At 35.7% G+C, this 18494-nt stretch overlaps 1 protein-coding gene across 7 annotated transcripts in view; it reads left to right on the top strand.

Moving 5' to 3' along the window:
- Window positions 1–18494, top strand: part of CSMD1 (CUB and Sushi multiple domains 1) — a 1090193-nt gene that overhangs the window by 698506 nt on the left and 373193 nt on the right. For all 7 annotated transcript variants that reach the window (XM_017814555.1, XM_017814556.1, XM_017814554.1 and 4 more), the window contains one exon: window positions 4819–4896. In XM_017814555.1, coding sequence (XP_017670044.1) covers window positions 4819–4896 — 78 coding nt within the window. The remainder of the gene's footprint in view (window positions 1–4818; window positions 4897–18494) is intronic.

The raw sequence follows: 18494 nt of genomic DNA, 5'->3' as shown, positions 1-18494 counted from the left end.
TGCACAACATTTACCTGCTTGCACACATGCAGTTAAGCGTAGGTGTAATGAAATAATTTCATATGCTAACAATCCTAGAAAAACCCACCAAGGTCTTAGTCACTTACCATTTCTCAGCCAAATGACTTTTGATTATTAATTACTGTTAAGAAATCAAAGAAAATAGGTTTAAGAAAGCTATCTTGATAAGCTAACCCTCTATCAAAGAGGAGGCAAACATATTTGGCTGTTGTTTTCAGACCTTAATTTAACATGATCTTAAAATGTGTTGATGACTAACGTTCTACAGCTTCTCTGGGTAATTTATTCCAGGGCTTAATCACTCTTACTGTTAAAAAGGTTTTTTTCTCATGTAAGCAAAATTTCCCTTTGTGCAAAGTCTGTAAGTTCTTGTTCTAGCCTTAGTGGAACTGCAGAGGTATCTTTCCTCTTTGCAGTTTCCTTTTTATCTTTAAAGGATATCATACCACCTCAAAACCCTCTCTAGATTAAATTATTTCTCAGTGATGCCCTACAAATGGGACTCTCAGTATCTTCACTTTCTGTTCACTTCTCCATGCTTTTCTTCTTACTAATTTCTGTCCTGTCTCCCCTAAGCAAAATTACACAACCAAAGAATAAGACTGCAAATTCTTGGTGCTAAAGAATACATGCTACTTTGCTTTTGTACAGCTTTTAGCTCATTCATAATCAGTAAAACAAAACCAAAAAACCCCACCTTTTATTTGAAAGTCATATCCACCCTGAAAATGTATGACAAATTCACACAGATTTTTGATATTGTAATACAGATAATTTAAAATTAATCTTCAACCTTAAATTACAAGTTCTCCATAAAACCTTACATGTCAGATAGGAAGAACACAATTTAAACCAAAACAACAGTTATTAAAAATACTCCACTTTATAGTTGGAGAAGCTGGATCTGAAAGGTGACTGCCTCCTATCTTCATATCCTGGGAAACAAAACTGTGGAATATAAACTGCATTTTAAAAAAAATTCGTTGTAGTAATTTTAGGAAGCCATCCATGCTGTAATGAGCTGCTGTGTATAATATGGTTTTAAAAATAATAACAGCAGTAGAGCAATTCTTTTGTGAGTTCCCCTCTCTCAAACGAACGTAAACGTAAGAAACGAACGTAAGAAGAATAAAATGGAGAAAAATTTCCTTTTGAATTATAGAGAGTTAGTAATGTAGGGAAAGCATAGTATGCTGGTGTGCCTTATGAATCCAGAAAATAAAGCTGATACTACCAACTACTGTTTTAATTTTCAAAAATAAGAATGTTTTTGAAAAATAAGAACATTTTCAGGTGCACTTAAGGTGCATTTTTTCTAAAAATTTGCACTAGGGACATAAGACTTTTACAAAAATTTTTTATATTTCCAGTATATCTCTAAGACAAAAAAGAAAAAGATGTCTGTGTGTATTTGGGTGTTAAATTAAGGATGATCTCATTCATCCTTAACAAAAATATGCTGATTAATAGATTTTTAAATTTATAAGACAGAAGAGTTCATTTTGAACATGAGCAATGCTCCTCTAAATCTTTCCATGACTGAGTTTATTTTAGCTATAGCAAAAGTCTAAGGAATACCACCAGTGCTTTCCAGTAGGCTGATAAGGTTCTCTTGGACTTCTAGTACTCAGCTCTCTCCTCCTCCCTGAACGAGTAACTCATCACCAAAAGACCCTTGAAGTTATGATTACCAGAAAAGGTTAATTCAGTAAGCTTCACTGAATGTTTAAATGAAGACAGCAGAAAGTTATGCAAATTTTCAAAAGTAATCACTTAAAAGGTGGAAAGTGCTGTTCATTTCTGACATTATTAATGTAAACCCATTCCTCTTTTTCTGCTCCTAAATGGTAAATCATATTTGAAATCAGGAGAACCATTTTTAATGAAAGAGAAATGAGAAAGTAAAGGATAAGTGCCTCAGAAAAAGTATTCAAATGGTATTTAAATTGTTATAAAAATGCAATTTAGAATATTTCTTGTATTTACAGAAGAAGTCGATCTGTTTCACTGAAACTGTGCTGTGCAGTGGTCTCTGTTTCTTTCTCAGAGGTTGAACAGTTTTTATTTTAAATACTATGCTTGTTTAATACCTTTTAAAACTACAAAAAAATACTGTATAGGTTACATATGAAAACTTACACATATGTATAATAGAGGCAAAATTTTGGTATTTATATATCAAACTAACCTCATGGATCCACATATCTCACAGATATCTACATTTCGCTGTTAAAGTTCTCCAGGCATAAAAGATCATTCCACCTAACGTTACCATCTAAAATGTAGCTTGAGCAAGTGGTATGTGTTTCTGTTATATTTTGTGGAGAGAAAAAGGCATCTGTGTAGGAGGATTCATTGTGTCTATCTTAGAAGAGGATGAATCACCCCCTTGATTTAGGTATTTCTCTTTATAAAACATACATTTTAGATGACTGATCGTAAGTATTGTGAATCTACTATCTAATGTTCTTTCAGTGAGATATAAAATGCCTTTTTCTTGACATATGAAAAAAATCCAAGGATAGAAACTGCAGGACTTGTTTCAATGCATGAGAGTCAAAATGTTTTCATATGTCAGATCAGAACCTCTAGGTTCAATTTGTGTTCTCTGTGTTTCAAATACAGCTGGTAGGTATAATTTTTCCTCATTCACAAGGGTGTGTTTCAAATACATCTAACAAATACCTTTATGAGTGAACTGTCACAAGGAATTTGAGTGATTATTGTCATTTTTACCATAAAATAGGGTCACAGGGCAAAGAAAAGGAGAGCATAGTTCTTTTCTCTGTCCACTGCATAATAACTCAATGGGTTTACCACTCATTCATGAATGTATGGGGTTTGAATCCTCCAAGAACTGCTCACATGTTTTACATGACACATATACTTACAAGTTGAGAAATTAATGCTGGTGGAGGGGCCACAACTGCAGATAATATGCCAAATATTCACTACAAGAGTTGTGCTGTCCATTTTACATTAAATGGAATAATTTTAATGGACTGGTCATGCAGTCTAAAAAAAACAGAACATAAGGTGGCACTTGGTGAAAATTTTAGGACTTAAGTCTAGAAAGTAATCCTAAGAACACCATATCCATGAGGTTTGTCCTTCCAGAAGGCCTTGGGAATATTAACCTTATAGTCTGCATTGATGTGTCTATATAATGTACAATTCCTGCCTTAGAAGAAAAGAAAACACCACACTGCTATCAAAATCATTTCATACCATGCAGCTACAATTGTGTTTCAATCATCTTTCATCATCTGAACACCTGTTTTCTAGATTTAGGCATAAATGACTGAACTTGCAACATACATAGCACAGAAGGTACTTTCTGCAGAACTTGCCCAATTTCAGCAGTTAAGAAAAAACAACCTCATTCTGAGGCTGCAAAAGCATTAGAATTCTAATACGGAAATAATTACAATGGAATCATGTTTTTTTATGCAATATTTAAAGACACATTAACTTGCTGTTTCAACCACTTCACTTCTTAAAAATATTTGCATAGAGATCAGTGTGTAGTGTGGTAATCATAAAATTTATATCATGTATTGACAAAAAGTATAACTGACATTCTGTAGTATTAATTTATATATTTATATACCATGAGGTACTAAATACTGCCATTTAGGAAATGTTTAAATTGATTTCTTGTTTCTGTTTGTGTCTTGGATAAATGACTGCATTTTAAGATTATTAACCACTGCAAGATCTACTTAAAAAATTCAATATGAATCAAAGAAGAATTACTGCTTTTTGTATTTTTTGTTATTGGTATGCATTATTTTTAGCATTCTGACACACAAAGTCAGGCACTAGCTATTTTGCTATGACTACTGGTTTTTTGCACAATAGTTTTGAATTGTCCAGGTTCATTCCACAATTGTTTTCTATATCTAATTTTACTTTGCACTGATCAATTTGTTTCCAAGCCACAGAAATAATTAATATCTTGTGATGGTGTCCTGTATTTTTACCCTTTTCTCTTACCATTACAATTAAAATTCTACCCCCTGTGTTCCTTAATGTACAACTGCACTAGTGTCTTCTCATGTCTCTTCCTACTTGGCTCCTGATCCAAGTACGCCTAACTATGGTGCCCTAACTACTTAGTAGGGATAAGCTGGGAGTTTATCAGCCATTCAGCTGAATAAACAGAGAAAAAAGATATTAAACCTCTCATGCATCTGTTCTGTCTCACAAAACTTTGCCCCTTTGAGAACTCTTTCTTCTTTCTAATTCAGTTCATATTGCCCTGTAGATTCAAAAGAGGTTAGGTGAGCCAAGTAATGTAACACACTGTGTTAATCTCCTTAGGAAACTGAACTAAAAACATACCTACTGCAGAAGAGTGGATCAAATAAAAACAGATGTGAATATCACATTTAAAGCTCGTGGTCCTCAAACATGCGTAGATAATGTTTTGTACATTTTATGTATGAAATAAGTTTTAAAAATGTTTAAGATTTCGTCATATGCAGTGGTAAACATAGGAAATCCATACATGTAGTTAGGACAGGGTTTTCTTTTCTTTGAATCTAAGCAAACTTGAATTCAAAATATTGCCAATCCTGATAATGTCTGTTTAAAAAGGACATCTTCGGAAACATGATAAATGGTTGTATTTTTGTAAAAATTTATTTGGATTACCACAGAAACTGCAGTTGTTTCAATCCTCTGTAGGAGTCTTGTGTAGCTTTGTATTAATGTAATGTATGATTTTGCTGCCATATGTCCATTTTATGATGTTTAATAATGGATTACCTTTTCTTTGTTTGCTTTGTCTCTCAGTGAAAAAAGCAATTGAACTGAAATCAAGAGGAGTCAAGATGTTGCCCAGCAAAGACAGCAACCACAAAAATTCTGTCTGTAAGTTGTTTATACCATTATTTTTAGTGACTGCGTATATCTTGTGGAGTCCTTTTAGATGTACAAATCAAAGAGAGAGACATTGGGAAGCTATGGTCCTAAAATGGTTATTACGTTTTCAATCATCACTTTATTAGAACTCCACTGGTAATACTCAGGGTGTAAAAAGTAGAACATGGTGGTGTATGTAGAAAAACCCCTGCATTATATATAGAACAATATTTTTATATGTGAGGATATTTAGAATTCAGAGATGTAAGGCAAATTAGGAAATCCAGGCAGGACAGTGCCATGTAGACTTTAGCAATTCAATACTGGGGACAGTGAAGGTATCTTAGCATTATTTGTGTCTGTTTATACTTTCTGATCTTTTTTTTCCCCTCACTTAATATCACAGCTCTAATTTTTTCCTCTCCTTGCCAAACTATGTCCTGATGACATAGTTTCTGTCCAGTCTTGCACAGAAAAGGTTAAGAAATGCTGTAATTCCCAGCTTCTGAAGAAGATGGAGATCACAACATCACTTTCCCATCTTTGCATGCCTAGTGCACTCTAGAATGATATCTCTTCTGTCCCTCTACACCTTTTCTCCCATGTATAGCGTGAGGCTAAAATCAGCATGCTGTCTATGGGACTATGAGGTTGTTAGTTTTCCTGAGCATCACTTTCCTTGAACTGGCAATCTGAGTAGTATCCTAAGAGTTCTTTCTCTGTTAACCAAGCCAGCCTTGAAACAAGAAAAAGACGATATTTTTAAATTTTGAAAACTGAGAGTCCCTTAGACCCCTTCCAAAAAAAGAAAAGAAAAAAAAAAAAAAGAAAAAAAAGCCAAAGGGTAAGCCAATGTTCACCCAGAACTCATTAAAAGTGTAAATCTAATGACTAAGATGTATTCGGATAAATTAATTCCACATGAAATAACACTGAATTCAGTGGACTGAAAGCTAGGCTGTGTTTGCCTTATTGTGTGCTATTCTGCAAGTATAGAGAGAATGAGTGTCTTGAAAGCTGATGTCTAGGGGATATGATTTTGTCTCTGTGTTTCTGCAGTGAATTGTTTAATATGAAGTTTTATTATGTTTTGGTATGCTTGCTGGAACAAAAGAGGAATGACAATTTTCTGCTTTAAATGTTGCACGTTGATGGTGTGGCACTCAAAAGGAACTTTTTATGCAAGGTGTAGCAAAAAAGTTGATCCATCTCTTTGGTGTTTGTATCTGAATGGGTGATTATTTCATTATTTATAAGTTACCTCTGGAAGCTGTGTGATCTCTGCTTACAGCCAGAGCACATGCTGTCAAACATCACATGCAATTACAGAAAGTGGAAGACAGGCTATGGAAAAATTATTATAAGGCAGTCTTAAATTTGCTGTTTATTTCAAATGTAAATTGCCTTTTTTGTGTTTTGACTTGACATAAATCTAAGAAGTGCATTATTATTATTACCATTACTTTCACATATATGAAGCTTATAAAAATGGTAAGATTAAAATACAAATAGTTGGATTCAAATGTATTTTACTACTCTTTCTGATGTAAGCCTTTAATATTTAACCATTCTTCTTACTAGTAATTATGTAGACAGAAAAGGTAATTGGGAATTTGACTTAAAGAACTGATAAGAGTGGATATTATCATTTGATGCCAATTAGCAAACCTAAAAAAAAAAAAGATAATTAAATACTAAATAGTAACACCCCTCACCATTTTTGTATGTTAGATCTTTTTAAAATTCTCTCTCTATAAAGCAGAAAGGTTGCTTTTGGATTTTGGTTTATGGGGTGTAGGTGGAATTCCAATTCATGGCTAGGCTTCATGAGCGAAGATTTGGGAAGGGCTCTACCCACGTTTGTTACAAGCGTGCTGGTGGCTAAAGAGACCAATGCGAGATAGACAAGTCTGGTTGCAAAAGACACAGCAGAAAGACTCCCTGGATGGTACCGGCAAGACATGATTCTTTCTGAGGTAGAATTCAAATACCGTCATGGCAAACGCTGTGAGAGCACGGCCCGCGCGTCCTACAGCCTGCAGCTTTCCCACGGCATTTCCTCCCAAGCAGCATCTGAGAGCAGCTGCAGAAAGCATTTCACAGTGGCACAACTCAGCTCTGTTAGGATTTAGGTAGAAAATGTTACCAATGATAATAACATTATTTATAATTCCTTGTGGAATGAAGAACACTGTTTCAGCATTTCTGTTGTGTACAGTCATAGCTCACTCTCCTCCTCCTCCTCTTGGACCTGCCTGGATTCCTGGAAGTTTGTTTCAGCTACTCTGCCATCCTTTAGAAAGAGCCAGGTAGAAAAGCATTGCTTTGGGATATAGGTACCTTGGTAGGTTTACTATTGGAAAAAAAATCATTATCATGTCACTCCCCAAGGAAACAATAGATTTTTGTTGGATAGTTTTTTGGTTGGCTTTTTTTGGTTGGTTGGTTGTTTTTTTTTCCTTTTTTTATTTTCTCCTTTTTTTTGGTACATCTGATGGAAACGTAAGTTATTATACTCTTGCCAGCCATTACCTTTCAGCAGTGAGCTAGATGCGGCTGAATCATGATTAATTTATGCAAGAAAATGGGAGAAGGATGCGAAAGAGAATTGAAGTAAAAAATGGTCCTGGTTTATCAGTACCTTACACTTGGTAAAGGTCAGAAAGAGTAAACTGGGAGAAAGCACATGGACAGGCAGTTCTCATGGCTTTAAGTCCTTGAGCTGCCCCAAACACTGGCCAAATCTAGTCAGCATATTTCCCTTGGTTGTATGAAGCTAATCTCCCAGAGGAGAAAGAGAGAGTTGTATTTTTGAAACTATTTAGGGAAAGCCAATCCAATTACATCTGTTGGTGTCCATCTGATTAGTTGCAGGTTTAGTCTACCCACTTTTTTAATCATTTTGATATATGTGGTATATTCCCAAAGGAAGTTGCTTGACCCATCTTTCTATCATCACTCACTCTTATTCTAACATGAAATAAGTCTGCAGACTGTGTTCCTAATGGTTTTGGCCTTTTCTAAAAGTCCTATGACTACATTTTGCATTGTGATTGAGTAAATAAAAATATAATTTTGATTGCTGGCTCTTGAATGAATGTTTTCATGGCAATATTTCTGCCCAGCAACTCTCTCAGAGGGTGATTATCATCTTGAAACACCTGAATATTATCTCTACAGCAGAGATTGTACAGGAAGCATCCTGTATATCCAAGAGAAGTAGAGCCCTAATGAAGTGAGTTGCAAGGACAGACCATCACTGGCAGCCATAGTCCTTATAAAAGGCCCATTTTCTAGTCAAGCAGAAGAAACTTGCAGTTTATATTTTCAAGTGTAGCCTCTGATATGTGCCAGGCAGTTACTACCACATGCAAAGGATAGCAAGTGAGTACATGTCTTCACAATACCAGTTCACAGAATGTTGGGAAGGCAGGGTCAGAACTGCAGACTTGCTATTCGGCACATCTGTGACTCTTTGGCCCTGTGTGGCCCAAAGGAGGGTTAAGAGAGCAGACTACCCCAGAGGCCTTTAATGACCTCAGCCCTTGTGCTACATTCACAGGATAGCTTCACATTTCCAGACCTCCTCACCAGGAGGAGGACAGAGCACAGGAATGCATCAAGCTCACAGTAAGTGCCAAGGAAGTTCAGTGAGGCGAGAGACATCATATCAGGTGAAAAATGGAAATGCTTATACGGTTTATGTGTTGTTGTGTGCAAATCTGCCAGTGCAGTAATGCTGGGAGGGGAAAGCAGAATTGAAGATAAAGTGCCTGGAAGAGCTGATTTCCTGAGTTTGCTCTTGTCAAAATGCAGTGTGGAAAGTGCCTCCCCACATGATGCAGCAAACTGCAGGGAACATCCACATTCTGAAACAGCAACAAAGATTAACAGACGAAGTCTGAGTGATTCTGTTAGAAATGTGGTATTCATATTGAACCATGTTAACATTTCGTGGTAATTACTGAATACTGAGTAACTTTACCTCACTTTTCAAAGTGGTGTGTGAACTACTAGGTTTTATGAAGTGAGATATCTGTAGGTATTCACTGAGTAAAAGTCTCTTTTACTTCATGAAAGCAATTTCAGGCTTCTGTTGTATTATTTGAAAATGTATTTTAGAATACCAGAAAAAACATGTTAAATGCTTTGAAGATCATGATTCTAGTGTAAGATTAATGCATTTGCTGAAAGTTGAGTTACAGACAATCTGAACAGTTTTTCACACTGAAGATGATAAAAAGAGCTACTTTACAACAATTATTTCTTCAATGTAGAGCCAAAGAACAAATGAGTTTAGAGAAAAAGTATTAATTGGTTGCAGCACATTAGGTTGAATTAATGACACATGGTGTTGAAACTATAGTGATTAATACCAAAACAGGATTAAATTGCTAATTCTGTATAAGAAATAATTAATGACATCAGTCATTATTTATTTTGTTGTTGAGTAACTGGCACAAATGGCTTAGGACATTGTAAAATAAAGTTAAAAATTTTAGGACGGAAGTTTGTTGCTTACGAATACATTGCTCATATTTCAAATAAACTGGCAATTTCATCTTCTTGACATTTGGCTACTGGTAAATTTACTTTGACAGAAGCGAAATGATGACCAGTAAAGTTTTGTTCTTCAGTTAATGAAAGACTGTTTCCCTAAGAAGGAAAATATTGGTCTAAATAGTTGCATTTAATAGTACAGTTTTCTGACTGATTTGTACTTATACCTTAGTAAAAAACAATTTCTTTAAAAACTTTTACATTTTGAGAAGACCAATACTTAGAAATCAGTTGCAAACCAATGTGCAATGAACTTAACAAACTGATATGACAACTGCTGAAGGTCATCTCAAGATACACATACAAAAGGAAAAACTATTGCTGATTACTACGTTTTTGTTATGAAATTTGTAGCTTGACATATAAGTATAAATTTCGGATTATTATGTTTAATATTTCAATTATCTTGTTCATTGTTTCCCAAAAATAATTTATTATTTAACTATTTTTAGCATCTTCTTCCAAATTATTTTAAGATTAATGAAAACCTATGTAATAATTCCATACTATTATTTTTTCAATGCTCATGTAGTGGAAAAAAATTCTACCAAATATTCCTTCTTTTTTTTGTGTGTGCTTGTATTTTATTGAATCTTCACCTGTAAAACCTCATTTTTTATTGAATTTGAATTTTCACAGGCTATCACGTGCTGTGTCAGGATCAAATTATGATCAAAAGATACTGTTAAATATTTATCGTTCTGAGAGTGTTCAGTCTCAAATTTAAAAAAACAAAAACAAAACCAAAAAAACCCGCAACTTTACATCAAATCTATCTCACTCTACAAACCTTTACTCTAATCTACATTAGTTTACACTAATCAAATATAGCATCTCGTGCTTTAGCCTTCATTAATTTAAGAAACCTTGCATTCATTATGGGATTGATCACCAATAAACATGATGCAAAACAAACTATCCAAGCCATTATAGGCAGTTGTGTATCAAATAATTCTAGGTTTAGATACTGTGTGCTTAAGTGCTTTCAATATGCAGTTTGTTTTTCACTGTAATTATTTAAAATATTATGTGAAACTATATTAAAGAAAAAAGGGATGGTACCAAAGTGCGAGCACTAAGAGAGAGTGACCTTAGAAATTTAAAAAAAAAAAAAATCTGTTGGAAAGTGAACTTGTTCTGCAGAAATTCCAAAGGCCTGTGCCTCTTCAAGAAGCACAAATTTAAAAGCACTGCAGAAATAAATGTAACATAAATCTCTCTCTTTAACTGGTCTCACTGTTAGCTAAAACAAGTAAAGCAAATGGGGAAACGTTGACATCTTTCAGGCTTTTGTTCTGGGGAACACAGTACTGTCTGCAAGTGTTTTGAACAGGACTTTGGGGTGTTGCTTGCCCTGTTCTGACACTCAGGTGATCAGTTTGCCATGGGCTCCAAAAAAAAAAGAAAAAAGCAAAGGTACAAGAAAAGAAAAACAGCATATCAAGAAACATAAGACATACTTTAGTAATTTTTTAAAGGGAAAGACACTAGCATTGCATTTTATAGTGTTATCTGCTTTGTGCCCTTTAAAAAGGGAAATTCTTAATTGCAGAACTTAGAGTTTCCATTTACAAATACTTTTACAAATACCACTGCCTTTCAAAGACTGCTGTTTCCTGGGCTCTTCGTGAAGCATTGCAACACAAGGGTGAAAAGTGACAAGATTCATCTGCAGCTCTTTTCTGACCTTCAGTGAGCATCAATTCAGCATCTTCTGTGGATATATATATCCCTTATCTCATAAGGAAAACTGAGAACGTTGAAATACCTACCTTTAAGATTGAGATTCTTAAGAGGAAGAATGTTGTGTGCTAAGATCTGTATGGAGGCACCTCTTTCCCAGTAGTTTCTACAGTGCTCTCTGAATCATAGAATCACAGAATCATAGAATCAGCTGGGTTGGAAGGGACCTCCGAGATCATCAAGTTCAACCCTTGATCCACTACCACCGTGGTTACTAGACCATGGCACTAAGTGCCACATCCAGTCTCATCTTAAAAACCTCCAGGGACAGAGAATCCACCACTTCCCTGGGTAGCCCATTCCCATGCCTGAAGATCTCAGTGTTCTCAGAGGAAGTTACTCTGTGCTTGTGTGTTGTATCCTGTTTTATTAATTTACAGGCACTGAAATGATTTTCATTTGTTAGTGCCCAATCAGAAACTTTGTAAGTGCCTACACAGTATCATGAACTCTCTGGTCTTTTCAATCATGATAGCTATTTTTCATTTTTCATTCATTCAAATTTCACAGCTTGAAAAGGAAAGCATTTTTCAAGTTTGCATTTATATTGTACATAGCTGTAAATGAGAGAAAGATTGTTTAAAACTTACTAATGTAATAATTACAAGGTAAGGAACCACAAGCCTGAGATTTGTGGACCTAGTATGTCTGCAAATATCCACTTTTATTTTGGGAAGTCTTTTTACAGAAATACTGAGCATATGTTAAATGTTCAGTTAAAAATAAAGAGAGGGAAGTAATATTTAAAACTGGCACTTTTATACAATAGGTTAAGGGATGGATCCTGGAATATTTAATACTAGAAGTATTCTTGTTATTTATGTCTATGTACCTAAGTATACATGTATACGTCTATATAGATATATAGATATAGATATATACAATTGTAAATAACGCATAACACATAATATTCCATTATAGCATTTACCATATGTCTAGTAAGAGAATAATGGCACTATTTCCCCTTTTACTAAGTATTATAGGATGAAATTGGGCAGTAGAAAAAATAACTGCATCATTAACCTCTAACAGTTTTATAAAGCATTAATAAAACAGGAAGGCTAATTAGGCTGATATACATTATCCTATCATAGAATGTAATAATACAGAGTGTCCCAAGAGCTAAGGAGTTTTGGATCTTATGCTGTGAAATTCTTCTGCAATGATTTTTCACTATATTTTATAAATTCCTTCATAAATCAGGTTACTAAATTATACTTGGTGTTTCTAAATAAGCCCTCATCACGGCAGGAGTTTAAATATCTTTTAAAATACTATGCAAAAATCTTGCTGTGAAAAGAACTACTGCCTAAATATATTTGTGAAGAAAAGCATCACTTGTAGCTACAAGCAAAACAAGGTGCTTCATCAATTATTTAATACATCATTTGCATATATAATTTGTAAAATAACCAGAAGGAAGCATCTATTAAAATATGTAAAACAAGATGTAATCTGATTGAATTATGAATGGTTAAAATGAATTGTTATCCAGCTAGGAAGCTGAAACTGCCATTAAATAATTTTCATATACAATTATAGAACATTACTGATTATTCAAAGTGAATGTTCATACTGTAGGCTAAATTGGCATTCAGTTCTGTAATTTTCAAAGTCAAAGACTCAAAAATAAGCAACCTGCTTTTAGCAATTATAATTCTGTATAAATTAACTATTCATACAAAATTTAAATATAAACTTTAATACTTTTATATAGCTTCCTTGGCTTAACTCCTAACCACAGCTCTGTTAAAAATATAGACGTGGGCAGTAAATAGGTTGATAAAATGAAGTCTCAGTAGATTAAAATAATATATGTAAATTATGAAGGCATTCAGAATTTGTGGGTGGGTGAATTCAAATTACTAGAACATAAAAAATATGAAAATATTTTTAATTAAAGAAAAAAGTATGACACTGGTCATGCAGCGAAGGTATGCTGCAGAATATAGATACCCTCACTGTCAAGTCTTCTGAAAGAGTCAGATACTTCCCACCTCCTGCGAGGAGATTTCCACTTCCTACAGAGGCTAATATTGCCCTTGTGTGTGTATTGAGATCCTGGTTTTCTAAATCCTCATTGTGGGAGAATATCTTGAGTCTGATAGAAGGTGTTTGACTATTTTCATTTTTCAGAATTTGTGCCTTACATTACAAAACACTTTGGAAAATAATTTCCACTGTATTAGCATAGCATCTCACTGTTAGTTGTTCTCCTGTCACTCTGGAATGTATCTATTCCTGCAGCTCTTCTGAGAAGAACAGACAAGTGTCAGTGTCAAATATGTTTGGAAAACAGGGAAGTTTCGTTAGGTGACAGCTAATTTATCAGCTTCAGAGCAGTTTGTGTTCACTAGTCCTTCTTCACTTGGGAAAAGGGAAGTAAAAAATTTATACAACACTTCAACTATGTATCAATTTTCTCCATAATGTTCATTTAAAAACTTGAAATATTTTTGGAATTGGAACAAACAAAACAAATAGGAACTAAAATGGAAATAAATACATTGGTTTACTTTTGGAAGGAAAGGACTAGTTGCTAGAGAGAGGGAATTATTCAACCTGATGTGTCCCACCACTGAAACTGATAGAACAAGCTGTTTTTAAAGAAAAAAAAAGTTATCAAACTACCTATTTTTTAAAAAATATAAATGGAAAGAAAAATCCAGAAAAATCTCAAAATACCTGTCTAAGTTTGCTGTTTTGTGTCAGCATACTTGAAAAAGAAGGGACTGTAAGTGTGGTGCTCTGGCTCGTATGTATGCTTCTATAATACAAGACGTCTGAGCTCAGGTAAGTGACAATAGCAATTTGGCGTATATCAAAGTAATGTAAGTTTTAATACACGTGATGGCAAACAAAAATGTTTCATTCTGAAAAGTTTTAATCTATCAAGAAATAGATAGATTTTTATATCTCAAAGTCCACATTGTTCTCCTAATACAAGCATTTGTTTGATTTCTGTCACCCCACTATCACAATATTTTCTGCTTCGGGCTTCTGAGATGAAAGAAGTTCTCCTGCATAAGCAAGAGAGATATGTCAAAAAAGTATGCATATCTTCCCTAGCTTAATGCTTTTGAACTCAGCTCTGATGCTCAATATCTCTGCTAGAGGAGCTATAAAGTCAGTGAATTACCAAATTAACAAGAGCAAAACAGTATGGTTTCTCTAAGCCGACATTTCATGTGGCATATATTTTATTCAAGAAGCTACTTTTTATTGCCATATCAGCTTTTCTGTCACGTTTTTGAAGTCACGTGGGAAACCCAATTCAGGTTGAGAAGTCACATTCCTTTCTCAATTCTACCAGATCTGGTTTTCGGTAGTCTGCAAGTGTATCAACAGAGGCTAAAATGAAAAGCACTTATGCTGAGATCAAAATATAGCATGAAAAACCACAGACTGCTTGAATATTACTCCGATATATCTATGGAATATATTAAAAATTGAATCCATATTTTAGAGTATGGATCACTTAAAATACAATTAGTGATAGTCGCCTCTGGTCTAATCCTAAGCAGACATGCTAATGTGTAAGATGGACTTTCTTATGAGAAAATATGAGATTTTTTGGAGAGGCAGAGCTTGTATTCCACATCACTGTTTTTATAAAAAAAGAACATGCCCTGAATTTCGGTTAGGTTTGCTATAAAATATTTTTGTCTGGTTTTCAGTGCTTCTGTTCTTATTTTGACATTGTTTCTTGTTTTATTGTATGTATTTCATTTTAGTTTTGTTCAGAGGAGCCCATATGATGCTGTGTTTCATACTTGGGACCAAAACAGTGTTGATAACACACCAGAGTTGTGACTGTTGTTGAACAATCCTTTTGCAGTGTTCAGGCATTTTCTTTTCCTTATTCCTTCTCCCACAGTGAGTAGACTGGGGGTGGGCAGGAGTTTGGGAGGGGATACAGCTGACCCAGGCTGACTGGGTCAATGCCAAGTAGCATCAGGTTTGGCAATAAAAACTATATATAGTCTTTCCAAATAGCCATTTGGAAAGCATTGAGCATTGTTCTGCTGGGGGAGAGGTAGTGAGTGATGGGAGGTACTTGTGAGGTACTGAGTAATTCCTTTCCATCACCCAGGTTTTTCTTTTTTCCTCTTTTTATTCCTTTTAACCTGTAAACTGCTTTTTTCTCAACCCAGAAGTTTTTTACTAATTTTTTTCTCCACCAATACCCTCCCTTATCCTACTGGGGAGGTGATGAAGTGGATGAGAGTCTACTGGGTGCTTAGCTGATGGCAGGGGTCAACCCACCACAGTGTAGAAACTTTTCACTAACCTTAACCAGACCCTTACCAAATGAGTCTCTTCCAAGTCTCTTTGCTCCTTCCATTCTAGAGCCTTGTTGTCATGTCATATTTACCCACCTTTATGTGTTTACAATAATTTCTCGGTTCTAGACTCTGCCTAGAGAGCTTGTTTCCCTCAATCTCCTTATTCCTTTATTCCTCCCATCTGCTAGTCTCTTTTCTTCTCTTATTCCTCTCCCCATCAATCATTTATGATGGTCAACCTCTCTGAATGCTTGTTTGCCATTTTTCTCCCTAGCTATCTCAGTATCTTTTTTCCACCTAATTTTTTTTGTCTCTTGTCAAACTACTGTTACTTTCAAACTTTCTGACTGTTGCCTTTATACCTAGCTCTTGATGCCTCTGTATTGAATCAGGCAACTGGGTTCTTCTCTCAGGAAGGCCTGGTAAAGAAGAGTAGATGGTTGTGCAGGAAAGACTAGTTCTCAGTTCAACAGCTAAAACTGGATATTCATTGGTCACTGGAAGTGGAGAGTACTACAGGGAAGTACACTTTGAAGTCTTAGGTTTTGTTAAATGTGACATGTATTTGGGATGTACTCACTAAAATGTGAGTTCAGAAACTCATTGTTTCTCAAAGAAACTTTTTGTTTCTCAAAGGCCTTTCATTTGACCATTTTTAGTAGATGATGGAAGGGCAAAATGCACATCCTTGACACAAAGGTCACTTTTGCAACAAATAAGTTTTGAAGGTGATACTAATACATTCCCATGAAAAAGACATATTTTTTTTTAAATTCAGAGAACTGGATTTTTGTTGTGGCTCTCTCAAAAGTGAATGAGATGAAAAAACAATAATTTCAATGTAATAGTATTTAAATGAGAATAAATAAATCCAAGGCAGATGCCTGAAAAAGAAAATTGAAGCCCCAACAGCCTCTGTTTGACAACGGTATGTACAAGTGAAAGAATTTTTAAACAAGACATTGCTAAGCAACATGAAAACAATTGAAAACATCAGCCCTGCCTATAATACTTGTTCTTTTTTCCTGTTTTGCCATCCCCCAAAGTCCCTTCCCTAAAGTTACTTCTTGCTTGTGTATTATTATAATGTGCTGGTTATTGAAATTGCTTTAGTGTTTAAGGTCCAAGGCAGAGACTTTGTGACCTGGAGTTATTAGATTAAATTACTACTTCAGTCTTTAGAGAAGTATTGTACTACCCCGCTGATGAACTGCTGAAATAGTCAGGATAAATGAAATATTCAGGGTGTCACAGATACTTATCAACTAAAGGCATAGGAATTTAGGAACTCAAAATTTACTTTTTGTGGGGAATGATACAGCACATATACAGAACATAAGGACTGAAACAAAGACTGCTTATCTTCATGGATAGTTTGAATTAGAATTTACAAAAGTAAAAAATTGTGAACTAATGTGGTGGTTTGAGACCCTCAGAAATCCAATTTCCAAGTTCAAGCCCCCCTCCCACAATTTGCCCCAGTGTGAAAGGGTTTTCAGACAAAACACAACTACTCAGCACTGGAGGAAGGGGGAAATACTTATGAAGTTTATTTACATACATGTATATAGGTAACAACTATCTTTTTACGATAAAATAATATATTTACATTAGATTTAATTTCTCTTTTTCTTCAGCAAGAGTTCAAGAAGAAAAGAGAAAAGCCCTTTTGCCGCTTTTCAGCTCACAGTTCCTTCAAATTAGTTTCTGTGGTATTAGTTAGTGTCTTTCATTTTTAAGCCAGCAGATTTGAGTATTGTAGTCAGACTTTTCCTGTTCTTACTTTGTGAAAATTCGAATCCCTCGAGCCCAAGCCTTCGGGGGACTTCCTTGGAGACTTTCACTTCTCCCGAGTTAGAACATTTAGTGCAGCTCTCAGTTCAGACTTTGCCCCAAGCATCCTACCAGAGCTCCTTTGCTCTGTCTCAATTGCCAGCGTGGCAGCAGCAGCGAGGGAGCAAGGCCACCTCCTCCGCATTCTGTCCTGGTCCAACTCTCAGGACGTTTCCGAGCTCTCAGCTCTTCTCTCTCTCTCTCTAGCTGCTGCTGCATTTCAAGACTCCCTGAGAGTTTGGAAGTCCACCCCTCCTCTCTAGGAGGTTTCAGGGTTTTGGGAAAGTAATTCACTCTTAGCCCCAAAACAGCTTTTGCTGAGTTTTCTCTGGTCCTTTGCCAGCTCTTGGATGCGGTGGGCGAATACAGGCCCGGAGCTTGTACTCCCTCTCCTGTAGGATCTCTCTCTCTGCATCTTTGAGCCTGACTCCATGCCATCTCGCTGCTGCTGGCTATCTTTTTGGCTTTCAGCCACCATTCTCTGTTCAGTGCTGTTCTGCTGCTGCTTTCAGTGTCTTCTGCTGCTACTGACAGTGAAGAAACTCCCCCCAGCCCTTGGCCACGGGACTTGGTCCAGTTTTAACACTACACCGAGTCTCCCGTAGTCTTAGCTGGGGGCTGGGGGCCTTGGCCCCCAGCGGGGCTCACTGACCCCTCTCTCCTCATGGCTCAGACCATGGCTACCTCTCTTCCAACAGTGTCATCCTCCTTCTTTTCAGGTCTGTTGCAATATGTTGATTTCTACAGTAGCAAAATGTAACTTCTGATTGGCCCTGGCACATCAGGAGCACCACCCCTGGGGGTTAACTAGTTTCTAACTCCAGGGGAAAACACTTTTTATCCTAGGACAACTAACTGTATCAACACACCATAGTTTAATGCAGTCAGAAGTCTAGAATTTACATTATTTCCCCATTTACATGTAAATGTAAAAGCTTTCATATGTATATAACTTTCACACATATCTATACAAACGTTTCTACAAGATCTTCTAAAAAGCCATCATTCTCACTGATAAACAGTCATTTAGGTTATTTCAGTAAGTGTTGGTGTAAGAGAACATGGTAGACTAATTTGCCTTCGTTGCTGCTTATAGCTTCGTTTCATTAGTGCAAACTCTTTGGTAGGCTTCTTGACACCCATTTTGTTGGCAAAAGTTGCCTCCAGCCCTGCAATTCTATTCTC

The sequence above is a fragment of the Lepidothrix coronata genome, unplaced genomic scaffold, assembly GCF_001604755.1.
Source record: "Lepidothrix coronata isolate B3197 unplaced genomic scaffold, Lepidothrix_coronata-1.0 Scaffold45, whole genome shotgun sequence".
Lineage (NCBI taxonomy): Eukaryota > Metazoa > Chordata > Aves > Passeriformes > Pipridae > Lepidothrix > Lepidothrix coronata.
Note: the sequence above shows the minus strand (reverse complement) of the source record. Positions and strands in the feature narration are given on the sequence as shown.